At 33.1% G+C, this 12,843-nt stretch overlaps 3 protein-coding genes across 3 annotated transcripts in view; 2 read left to right on the top strand and 1 right to left on the bottom strand.

The window, feature by feature from the left end:
* LOC105622040 (DNA-directed RNA polymerase II subunit RPB2) overlaps positions 1-1,395 on the top strand; it is a 7,149-nt gene extending 5,754 nt beyond the window's left edge. The window contains exon 7 of the mRNA XM_012203475.1: positions 1,110-1,395. Within this exon, the coding sequence (XP_012058865.1) occupies positions 1,110-1,395 (286 nt within the window). The remainder of the gene's footprint in view (positions 1-1,109) is intronic.
* A 476-nt stretch (positions 1,396-1,871) lies between these two features.
* Positions 1,872-3,421, bottom strand: LOC105622095 (E3 ubiquitin-protein ligase TM129). The gene is made up of 6 exons (XM_012203528.1): positions 3,220-3,421; positions 2,884-3,133; positions 2,595-2,784; positions 2,336-2,530; positions 2,091-2,236; positions 1,872-1,995 (listed from the first exon to the last, which is right to left on the bottom strand). Exons 1-6 carry the CDS (start codon positions 3,419-3,421, stop codon positions 1,872-1,874), a joined length of 1,107 nt encoding a protein of 368 aa, XP_012058918.1.
* Positions 3,422-8,339: 4,918 nt separating this feature from the next.
* On the top strand, positions 8,340-12,843 carry LOC105622037. The gene is made up of 6 exons (XM_012203471.1): positions 8,340-8,369; positions 10,145-10,335; positions 10,793-10,951; positions 11,179-12,066; positions 12,278-12,400; positions 12,594-12,843. The coding sequence occupies exons 1-6, from the start codon at positions 8,340-8,342 to the stop codon at positions 12,841-12,843; spliced, it is 1,641 nt and encodes a 546-aa protein (XP_012058861.1).

Below are 12,843 nucleotides of genomic sequence, written 5' to 3'. Positions count from 1 at the left end.
ACTACTTATACTATATATATATATATATATATGTATAGTATATATATATATATATATATATATATATATATATATATATATATGCACGTACACAGGATACTCCAAAATTCGTGACTCAATACTATAGCAAGAAAATTCTCGGAAAATTAAGTAAAAAGATTATTTGTAAATTTTTGTTTTAAGCAATAATTTTGAAATAACAATGGTTTAAATATGGTCAATTATAGACTACGTTTAAATGATTACATGTCCATGAGTTGCGGTAGTGTTAGTGAGCACTGATGAACACTCACGAATATTCACAGGTGATGAGTGGGCTCCTTTAATCACGTTGCAATTGACCACTCACAGCGCTCATACAACAGAAAAACTTTAGATACCGGCTGTTGTGAGTGGTTGTGATCAATTGTAACGTGATCAAACGGAACGCTTCCGCGGAAAGAAAGGAGAGGACTATCTAAACGTAGTCTGCAATTGGTTATATTTAAATTATTACATAAAGTATCTCATTTTAAAAGCTCCATTCAAATATTTTAGAAATACTGTATTAAATCGAAAAATATTTCAAACAAAAATTTTGTGACTTCGAGGGAGATATAAGATGATATCATTAGTTTAACCTTGAGTGTCAAGGTCATTTAGAATTTTTTAAACAAATCCCTCCATTTTTTAGTACATATTTTCGTAGTTTATCTCGAAAACTTTTCAAAATACTATAATAAAATATTTTTTTCATTAAATACTTTTGATAAAAAATTTTCCATTTTTCATACTTCCGATATTCGATTCGAAAGAGAAATACCATTTTTTTTTTCTAAAGGGTGTTTTACCCGTTAAATATGAGTTAAATATGAGCATATAAAAAAATACGTATCTCTTATATTTGTGTGTTTAATAACATATTTCAAGGAGAATCAAATTAGTTTCAGTTGTGACATGTCCCTCGTAAATTAAATTTTCAAGACTGTTAACTTTAATATAAAAAAAGTTAAACTTATGACACGCACGCACGTGCACACACACACACACACACACGCGCGCGCGCGCGCGCGCGCACGCACACGCATATATATATATATATATACACACATGCTTGTATATTTATTTAGGGATGGTGGACTTCGTTTCGGAGAGATGGAACGAGATTGCCAAATTTCTCACGGCGCAGCGCAATTTCTACGAGAACGTTTGTTCGAAGTATCGGATCCATATAGAATTCACATATGTAATTTTTGTGGTTTAATTGCTATAGCAAATTTGCGGAATAATACTTTCGAATGCAAAGGTTGTAAAAACAAGACGCAAATTGCACAAATTAGACTACCGTATGCGGCGAAGTTACTTTTCCAGGAATTAATGGCAATGAATATCGCACCTAGACTCATGACACTTTGAATTTTCTGTAAATAATTTATTTTATGTAAAATATATATTGTCGAGTTATCATTGTATATACAAAACATACATACAGTTGTTATACAATGAAACATGAGACAAATCAGTAAACAACTTTTCATAAATTACTGCTTCAGCAGATATTTATTATTATTAAAATAGTAATCTTTGTATGTATCTTTATAATATGTTAAACTTTATAATATGTTAAACATAATGTTTGATGTTTATCAGTTTTTGTGATAGTAAAATAAATTGATTTTTATTTTACTAATTAGTAATCTCACAAAAGTGACTTATCCATTAATTTGTATGTAATGATTGAACTTTTTATAAGACCAATATATTTTTTCATGTAAAAAAAATATTCATCTAAATGAATCTTAGATATTATTCTTTTAACAATTGTATTAAAATTGGTACAAATAAACATTATTTCATAAGAATAGTTCAAAATAATGCTCATTATTTATATATTAATTGCTAGAATTTCTTACAAGACACACATCTAAAACACAGAATCGTGCTCTGCACAGAGGACAGGTACATTTGGAGGACAGCCACGTTTCTGGTGCATTCTCGTCTTGTCTCGAGGCAAACCTGTTCAAGTAATAATAATAATAATAATTAAAAATATTATCTGAATACATAATTTAACTTAATAATCAAGAACAATAACAATAAAAGGTACCAACCATTTCGCCATACATTCTATACACCACATTGGACGGCAATAACACGTCGTGCAATCGTCAAGATCTCTAGTATCGGCACTGCTGCATAATCTATTTAATTTTACATTCGACAATGCTTGCATACATCCAATACATTGATTTAACTCCTATATAAGTACAAATTAATAATTGAAGGCAAACAGATTAGAGAAAAAAAACAAAATAATTATTGATAATTGAGATGATGACAGTATGTTACTTGATACCTCGGCAGTATCATAGAATGGGTTTTTATTGACCTCTTCTTTAAAAATATCGATAAATCTATCAAGCAAGGTTCTATGGAATGTTATATTGTGCAGTATAGCAATCGGCCGTGAAACTTTATCTTGCAAATCCTTGAAATCCAACGCATTTAATCTTATATCAAATTCCTGTGCCATAGCTCGCATAGGTTTTACCTAGAAAATGATATGGATCACTGAGTCAGTACAACTGGAAGTGATTTATGAATTATTGTTATACCTGTATATTGATAAACTGAACTTGATCTCTTGTTGTCGGTGACATGAAATGGACGTCGCTTTTATTCACAACTAAAGTCGCGTCACTTTGATGTGCCACTTGCAATTTATAAGGCGTGATTTTAATGATCCAATTGTCCGTCGCTACGACACGAGTTACGCTATTTGTGACAATAACAATTTTATCTATTCTAAAATAAAATTTTATTTTAGTATAAATACTAAGTGTACTTACAATAGGTATGCGTGTGATTTAAATTCCTAAGTATAAGCTAGCTATTTGAATGAACCTTCGATATTCTGTATTAATATCCGAGGCAACAGCCGTCCATGGTGTATTATTATTACTATACACAGATAGATTTTGTGCTATAGGATGTGTGGCCCAATTATGTGCAGACCATTCAAGAACCTTATTCAGAATGTAAAGTGGAGCAATGGTGACACAAAGAACAATCAATGGCCCAAGGTAATTTCCATCGACTAACAACAGTTTTCCAGGATCTATGTGATTGAAGAAAAACAGTCCTAAAACATAGCCTGTACGAAAAAATCGTATGCTGTAAATGTTTGTAAAAGTGAAAGCAGATGACTGGATATAATTAGAGAAAAAACGTGTTTATTACCTAGAGGCAGTGCAGAGTGTAAAAGTAATGTGGCTACACTCCTCCTGATGTGATACTGTATAAAAAATTCATTTTCACTGCCAAGCCAATTCGCAAAGACATCTTTAACGGTTAATCCCGCTGAGACAAATTCTGTAGGTGGATAGATGATACATCCGGACATCAGAAAATAAAATAAAGTATAAAAGAGTAGAGCTGACATTTTTTCATTTAAAAAGAGAGATTCTTGTTTGTCTGCAGTGTAATAGAAATAGCGATCTATAATAATTTCGTAAGTTACTTTAGTTCACTCAGCTGTTTCTTGTCAAAATATAATAATGTTATGACAGATTACATTCAATATAACTGTAGGTTCCTTCTTATAGCATACTTGTAGACCAAAAACTGTTACAGATCACGAAACCTGAGATCTAACCTAGCAATGCAATTTCAACCTTGATGTTGACAGTGGATGTATCTGTTTATTTATTGAAACTTCAGCAATCACGGATCTATTAAGATTCATATAGGTTACCGAACTTATAGTATTCTCCCGTATTCAGAACGCAATTTTTCTTGATAAAAGCGTGCTTTTGGATACGCGATGCTACAAATGCTTTAAAGCAATTTTTGATTTAGCCATTGGCTACTTTCAGCCGATTCAACAATTGAGTGAGCGTTCGCTGTTATTCTTTTAGATCATCCAATCAGCATTTTAGAGCTGAGTTCCAAATTTTACTGCTAGTACTAAAAATCTATAGGACGTAACGAAAAACTATAGATTTTCAGTATGACAGTAAACTTTGGAACACAGTCTAGAAAAAATACATCAATAGCAACGAGCACTCAACTGTTGAGTCTGCTGAATACAGCCATTGGTTGAGAAAATTGATCAATGGAGAGCTCAATAGCCGATATATTCATAGTCGGATTTTATATTTAATATCGTCTTAAGTACATTCCTAAGATTTCATGGACCAATCAGAAAGCCGCATTAGCATCTTAAGACATTATAGACGGTCTTAAAATAAAAATGAACTATGAATACCAGTGATTCTTTAATGTGACTGGTTTTTGCTTTTAAGTCTTTGTTGATATTTCCTTAATACAAAAGCTCTGCAATCTGTACTTATATAATCCGAATAGCACACTTCGAGGGACGTTCTGGTAAACGTTCTTAGAACGTAGAAATCCTCTGAATATTCTTTGGAACTTCTCTTGGAGATCTGTGCTATTAGGGAAAATTCGAGACTACTAATAGATTACATATGAAGAAACAAAGTTCTTAAAATTAGACTTAGGGTGTGGTCGAGTTGCCATTACAAATGCTTCGAAGCATTTGATTAACCAATCGGAAGAAAGAATTTTATTATAATTGATCAAAACAACCAATCAAAAAATGTTTCGAAACATTCGCGGCAATTTTTGACCTTCTACGTCTAACGTCTAATTAAAATGCTATCGTTCTATGAATATTTATGTACATTTTTTTTATGTATTATGAATGAAGATGTATTGCTTTGAATCTTAATGATTCCATCAGAGTTTCATTAAGCTCTTTCTGTCATTTAAAAGCCTAAAAACTGACTGTTTTTTAAAAGTGAATAGAGTGAAACTAATATATACAATTGATTAAGATAAAATTTTTTATTTGTTTTAAAAAGAAATTTTGTTTATGGATTTCAGAAATAAAATGACTCTATCCCTTATTTTTTTGATCCACTTTTCTGCATAAGAATAATATCGCGGAAAATTTACAATCTCGACAGTCTTATAATTAAAATATTTTTAATCAATACATTAGTAATGAAGTATTAAAGTAGCATTTGGATCAAAATAATGAAATTTAATAAAATGATAGTAAAACAAAAATCATGTTTTCATTTTCAGAATTTTTTAACACTTTTTCAAAAAAAAGTCAAAGGATTGAAACAGATTGTGGTTCGTAAACTGGATAGAAATATCCATAATAATTATGCAAAATTTCGATCGGCAAAGCTTTTTTCAGGAGAGTTTTTCATGATTTTGTAAACATAGTTTGGGGAAAACGGCTTTAAAGTTTTAAATTAATTTTCTAATATGCATACAACAATTATATAAGTATTATGCATGTGCAGCGTAAAACGGCTATTAGAAGTAAATAAAGTTTATTTCGGTTCCTTCAACTAATCCTAAGAATCCTAACATAATTATAGATTACAAACCGGTTTCATGAAATGAGCGCAATACCCTCGGCTATTAGCCCTCCGCTAGGAGGACTTAGGATATCCACACAAATTTGCAAACCGCATAAACGTTTGCATAAAGAAAATTATCCAATTACATTTTACGTACATCTTTATAGGAGAAATACGATTGGATAATTTTCTTTATGCATATGTTTATGTGGCTATGCAAGTTGTGTGAATGTAACCTTATTCGATTTTCGTCTCGCGAAACTTCTCAGAAAATGTCCATTATCTCAAAAACATATTTTTTTTCAAAACCTTTAGAACTTAATTCTATACATATATAATTTAAAAAATATAATTTTAAAACATCGATTTTGTACTCTCTTAATGAATGGAAAGATTCCTTAAGCAAGTTAACTTTTTTAAATGTGAGCCAGCGCATCTCACTATTATACATATCTCACTACGTCTGATTTTAATCATTTTATTATAACAAACTGTTATATTACTCGAAATAACATGTCGCATAATAACATAAACTTTTTTTTTAATTAATAATAATTACTTAATGTTAGATTTACATTCTTAAATTGAAGAACATTATAATACAAAATGATGAAATGCTAAAAAAATTTACTTGCCTCTTTGAATCAGATTTTTCTCTTTTTTTTATTATAATACTTGTTTAATTTAATAGAATTTAGGGAAAAATACTTATATTATAAAAGCTGTGTTCAGATTCCCATTTAAGTGCCAAATATCATTTCAACTTTCTTGTTTACCGAACATTAAACAATAATCGACATCCGAGAGCACATCCAGATGAAAATCCAAACACGGCCAAAGATATACTTTGTAGTAAACTTTTTCATTGTTTTTTCACCATAAATACATAAACAAAACGTAATGCCAACTTGCTTCTTACACTAATAAGCCTCGGTCTCTCCCATATTGTGTCGTATATGAGCGCATATATTAGACTTTTGCCTATTAATATTAATTATATAAAATTTTGAACAAATAGATAAAATTGCGTATTAGAAATGTTAAACGTAATATTATGTATGCATTATATTTGTTATTGATATATCGATTTTATCACTTATTCGATCTTACTCATACAGCACAGAATTTGCAGCAATATCGCTGCAAAATCTCTGCAATATCGCTACAATGTTGCAGCAATATTACTGCAACTTTTATGCAACTTTGTGCTATAGGAGTAACTCTTCTTTTTGTTTACGTGTTATTATCTGAACTGTATTCTAAACTGTATCAATCGAAATTACACTAAAAACGATTCTACATAATGTGGTTTTAAAAAAAATATATATATATTTAACAATATCTGAAATGTTATAAGACAATCGAACGTAAAAATTTTTGATTCTTCAAGATGTCTTCGAAATTTTAAGATAATTTCCAAATATCCGTCATAAAGTTCTCTAAACAAAATCTAGGATCTCGATTCATCGAGTATCGACCTATTATTCGGTCGAGAAGCGTTCAAAAGCGAAACATACAGAAAAGGCGTGAGCAGCAACACGATGCCTTCAAAAGCGAGGAAATTCAGTGAAAGAGTCACTTGTCCAGTGACAGTGCTTTTGAGGTCAGTAGACCGCTTAGGTATAACTTGCGTGTTCGCGCGCGCGCGGTGGGTCTCGCCGTAAACCTTAAATCGCTATTTATGACCATCCCAGCGTATATCTTTTTGTATAGAGATGCTTGTTCAGTGGCGTAGACTTTTTCTCTTTAACATAAAGCAAATATCACCGATCTCGTCATCATCTGAGTACGCTGATCACGCATCGCGCGATGATAATAAACGATGTCGTCTATGGGACTGCAAAACTATCCCGATGAGTCTTCCCTTCCAGATCCTAGAAGTGCTGGAAGAGGTTTTAAAGGAGGTTTTTTTTTCGCACGAGATATAAATTGGCAATCTTAAGACATTCCTAATGGATTTTCCAAATTTTGAAGATAACACATGTTGCTCCGCTTGAGGTACGCGATTCTCTCTGTTTCAGTATTACCTAAGTTGGCACCCAGACTACGTCATTGGCAGGGTCCCCGTGACACAGATCAGCGGCGGCAACTATAACGGTATCCATCGATGTGACCTACTCAACAAAGTCTCGCTCTCTCGATCCTTCCTCCTTCGTCCTCTCTTCATTTCACGTCTTTTCCGTGGACTCTCCTTTCGTCCAGGGCCGAATATTCAGCTGGGCAGCTGAGTACAAAGTACTATTCGGTAGTCATACGAAGATACACGGAGCTCGAAGGGCAATTCTGCAATCGCAAATTTTTCTATTTTTAATCGAGAAAAGATCCTTTGTTTCTTTCATAAAAAATATAAAAAATAGAAGTTGGTATACCTTTAAAGAGATTGTGCATTATCATCATAACAACAAAAACTAATCTCTTTTTTGATCGCAATTATTTAAACAAGACCTCTCATTTTCGGATCGCTTCTGCAAAAGTCCAAACGATCGCAATCGCATTCTGTTCAACTGGAAATCTAATGAAGAGTCAGGACTTAGGTGAGGTGAGATAGTTAGCCGCCACTGCCGCATGTATAGCATCTTTTCTCCCGTACACGCTGGCGGGCTACACTTTTTCTTCCACATGAAGAGCATCGCCACGGGTCGCCTCGTCGCATGGGCGGACGGTCGACCGGGCCGCGGCTGATTACGGACAGTAATGAAAGCGTCCTGCTTGCACGAGGTAGGCAGGTGTATGCCGTCTGTCATGTAGCTTCCCTCCGACGTTTCTGTCGCATGTCTTCTACCTCGCGTTCAAGTCATCAATGAGGCCGATAGCTGCTGCTGCTGTTGTTCTTCTCTATCTGAGTGACCACGCGTGAGTGCGGGGCACGCGAGTAGTTTAAACGTTAATTAGTTGTCGCTTGTCACGAATTACACGCGAGTGTAATCCAGCCAGTGGACTAGCGAGTCAAGATCTCCGCGAGTTATGAAAGCAATTGTGCCTTTCGTTCTTCAGGTGAGTGGTGAATGAATGGTGAAGATATCCCAGGTAGCACAAAAAGTGTTTAAAAAGAATTAAAAAAGAATTCAGTTGTTATGTCATTAATTTAGAATTCATTTTTAGACACAAAAAGAATTCTTTTTCTGAATAATTCTAAAAAGAATTCTTTTTGCAAATGAATTCGAAATTGATGATATACGACTGAATTCTTTTTGTGCTATCTGAGATCCTTATTTCCTGAACCCGAATGAACCAGAATGTCGTATAATTTCTTCATAAGAAATAAATAAATTGAAAGAGAAAATAATACATATTTATTTGATTTAAAAATTGTTATATTTAATTTTTGAGAATCGAGAAAATTTGCTTTTGAAAATAAAAATATTTCAAAAACGTGCCCAGCCTTGTATATCACTGTTCGAACCGATTTGATTTTCCTTGATATTCTATTAATGAAAACAGATTCATGGAAGAAATATAATTTTACAAAAATGTTAATAGAATAAGGATATTTCAAAAATTTTAATTTTTGAAAAACTAAATAATTATAAATTGTAAAAAAATAAAAGTTCTGTCTAAAATATTTTTGTATGTAATCTTATCATTTCAACAATATTGATTAGAATTTAATAGAAATGTTTAATTTATAGCTTTAAGAGATTGTTTTATTCCTTCAAGCTCCTTTAAAAAAAAAGGATATATAAGATATTTAAAAATATGTCTCTTAAATTTTTAACTATAAATGTTTAACTATATATTTTGAGGAGAATCAAATCGATTTCGAGCTATGATATGTATGCTTTTTGTTAATATAAAACAACTTTGTTTTAACACATTTTTTCGTAAAATGCATAGGAAAAAATCTTAGGGTGGAGATATAATTAAAATGAGCCATCCTGTGTATATAAAGAACGAATAAAGCACAATTTTTTTGATTGTAAGAAAAAACATTAAAGATTATTATTACATTTTTTATTATTTGTAATTTGTAATATCAAAAAAATTAAATATTGCGCAACACAAAAGAAAAGCAATACATATACATTGCACGTTGTGAAAGCGATATATATACATATATTTAATGACGCTTTCAGCTTATTTCTCAAAGATTATGATTTTGTAAAATAACTTTATCATATTAATATAGATATTTTGATTAACAATATATATATATATATACATATATACATATATAGGATCTTAGATTTCCCGTATCATCCGTCAATAGATTCCTGATATCATTTTGAAACGAAAAGTTCTAATACAAAAATGTCGAGATTCTGTAATAGTTTTTAAATTAATAGTCATTAAAATTCTCTAATCACAGAGCATTTCGCGCGCTCAGGCATGACGATATGACAAGTGGTGAAGATGTGTCACGAAGGATTTCTTAACGATTTAAAGATTATCATAATATATTATACAATCCATAAAGCACAGAATTTGCAGCAAAATCTGCAATATTATTGCAATATGCAATGCTATAACTTTTGTACATCTTTGTAGGAGAATGATATTTTTATTAAGTAATAATAATTCTTGCTTCTATATGGAATCTATGTACATATATGCATAATTAATATCAAAACATAACTAAAGATAAAAAGAAATAAGAAAGAAGCTCAACGTAAATTTTAATGATCTTTAAAGCTTCGAATACTTCTATATTAGATCATTTATTAATCTTTTCCATCTATTGCTCGTTCGTCCAATTACTTTTTCTCGGGAAATTAAAGGCTCGATCAGATAATAGAAGACATCCATTACGTAGTTGATTTTTTTTGTCGTAGGTGATTGCATTGCAGCTGACGAGATGCCAGTGCGGCGGCGGTGGTGGCGGCGGACCGAGCACGTTTGGATATGACGCCTCTTCGGCCTGCAGCAAGCCGTACTCGCGCACGAAACGCTCACATCATGAAGATTTACCCTGTGACTTTGGCCGACAGAATTGGTGCACGATCGCTGGTAGCTCTTATCCTTGGTACTTTGTTCATTTGCGCTTCATCTCTTCTGATCAAACTCTCCTCCAGACTTTCGCCCGCCCGTACATTCGTACACTCACGCGCGTGTTTGATTTGTCCGTGGCGAAAGTTTTGATGTTGTCAGTCGTCCAATCAAACAAATCAAAGTGGGTCAAAAGTATCCTGATCAAAATTTAAAATTTGAGGGCAGCGGTTAATCTTGAAATTTCCTTCTCCGTTTTCTCCAGTTTTTAAAATATCGAATATTTTAATATTATATAAATTGATATATCTTGGTATCGTAAATATGAGATTTCGTTTCGATTTAATTGTCTCAATTGTTTTCTTTCGATTGTTGCTTGAAATGAAAGATATTAGTTTTTATATACTCTTAAAACTTGAATCTAAAAAAGATTTGCATTGTATGTCTTATCCAACTTATCAGTACAGAATTATGCTTCCGTTGTTTGTTCACAGGCACGCAGTACGTCAATTTGTACAACAGAATCAGGGATTGATGAGACGCATGTATGGCGATGAGAATTATATCAACATCCTCCGAGCGGAATTCGAAGAGAACGATATTGAGCTAAAGTATGACGAGTATCATCATCATCATTTTACCGACGATCTGAGGTAGCTTTCTCGCAGTTCCTTTCGATGATATTTTATTATTATCCGCTTTTCGCTTTAATTTTCAAAAAATTTCAGATGTTTTAAAATGTTTCAATTTTTTATTGCACAAATTTTTTAAAAATATATGTTATTGATCCTTAATATATGAAAGTTTTTGGGATCACTGATTACATTCTCTTAATAAATCGCAACAAATTTATGAATTAATTGCGTATTATGATTTTCAGAAAATTTCAATATGACAATGATTACGAATTCATTGACGACGATTGGCCGAAAGCTAATGAAGGCGAGAATGGAGGTCGCGTTACCGGTCGCTCTTTCAATGATCCTATCATCAAGCAAATGACTAAGTTCTCGAAGCTCAGCGAGTACACCAGGCCACATTTCAGGCCTACCGAACGGACTACCAGTTCAACCATCCCGAATACGATTACTACCTCTACAACTTTGTCTTCGACGTCAACTAGCGCTACAACTTTCGTTACGCATACATCGTCCTCAATAACGCCCTCGTTTACTGCCGCCACCGTTATGAGCACGGAGGAAATCAAGACTGAAACTTCAACAGTGTCAACTTCTCCAAAATTTTCAAATATCACTGCCAAGGTTACTGATAGCAATCGTGCAGTGAATAGCACGACGACAACGATAGCACCGCCGAGCATTACAGTGGCCCAGATTGTCAAAGAACAAAACTTCAGCATCAATGAGATTCCAGGGCAGAACGATAAGACCAATGACGACTTAGAAGCACCAGAAATAGAAGCGTATTTAGAAAAAATGATAACCGAAGAGAACACAACATATATTATGCAACTAGTCGAAACGACAACGGGTGTTCCCATGGAATTACTGGTTAATCAGGAGCAGATCAAAGAAGAGAAAGAGAAGGAAGATGACAAGGAAGAAGTGCTTGATGACGCAACGAAGACAACAATGCATGAAGAGTTAATAACCGCGGCAAGTTATGAACAACAGCAACAATTCAGACCACGTCCTGAATATCGGCCATCGGGCGTCGTTGAAGCATCGACGAATACTGGAGGACAGCTTTATCAGGATGTTGCAGAGAAAGATCAGAAAGAGCAGCCAGTGCTAAAGTTTATAGGAACGTGAGTACAATAATCGTACATTTCATAAGTTTTTTGTAATAAACTGAAGTATTAAATTAAAATATCAAACTAAAATAAAAAGAAATTTTAATTAAAGATATAAAAATGGAGATTATACAAAACTAGTATAAATTTCTCTTAATGAAGGAGAGCAAAAAGTATATAAAGTACAATTGAAATTTGAGAGAACTTATCGAATCATTTTGTGCAGGAACGCCTGTCCCGTTAAGGAAGAAGTAGTAGCACCATACTGGGCCAATAATACTCGTGGTGAGCTTTTGGCTCTCCTCAATCTGTATCCCTTCGAGCAATATGTCCATTGGGAGAAATGCACGTAAGTACTGTCATTCCTAAATAAGAAATATTAACATAAGCGATTAAAAAATTTAAAAAAAAGGGAAACAAATGTTCATATAATTTAATTTATATTCTTGATTGAGAGAAATAAAACAAAATTAAAACGTGTTAAAGTCTTCTTCGTTATTATATTCTTATTACCATTTTTTAAATTTCCAATTTTGTTACAGATACGAGAACAAGCAAATGCACTGCCGAGATGGATGCAGATGCGAACAGCAGTATCGGCTGCATCGGCTGTTGGCTTATGATCCCAACAACGAGTGTCGTGGTATTTTTAGCGATTGGTTTAAATTTCCAAGCTGTTGTATCTGCCGCTGTTACGATCTACCATTTGAATTTCGGGTAGCGTCGCGTTCACCACGCAGGTATAAACGACGAATCAAGGTTCATTTACCAAAGCGGGACCGTTACCCGTGA

This window comes from Atta cephalotes (assembly GCF_000143395.1).
Source record: "Atta cephalotes unplaced genomic scaffold scaffold00039, whole genome shotgun sequence".
Taxonomy (NCBI): domain Eukaryota; kingdom Metazoa; phylum Arthropoda; class Insecta; order Hymenoptera; family Formicidae; genus Atta; species Atta cephalotes.
Note: the sequence above shows the minus strand (reverse complement) of the source record. Positions and strands in the feature narration are given on the sequence as shown.

Coding starts and splice junctions, on each gene's coding strand:
- LOC105622095 (XM_012203528.1), bottom strand. CDS start 3,421: ATGTCAGCTCTACTCTTTTATACTTTATTTTATTTTCTGATGTCCGGA. Junction 3,134..3,219: donor ACACTCTGCACTGCCTCTAG/GTAATAAACACG, acceptor TTTTTCGTACAG/GCTATGTTTTAGGACTGTTT. Junction 2,785..2,883: donor ATTAATACAGAATATCGAAG/GTTCATTCAAAT, acceptor ATTTTATTTTAG/AATAGATAAAATTGTTATTG.
- LOC105622037 (XM_012203471.1), top strand. CDS start 8,340: ATGAAAGCAATTGTGCCTTTCGTTCTTCAG. Junction 12,067..12,277: donor GTGCTAAAGTTTATAGGAAC/GTGAGTACAATA, acceptor CATTTTGTGCAG/GAACGCCTGTCCCGTTAAGG. Junction 12,401..12,593: donor GTCCATTGGGAGAAATGCAC/GTAAGTACTGTC, acceptor ATTTTGTTACAG/ATACGAGAACAAGCAAATGC.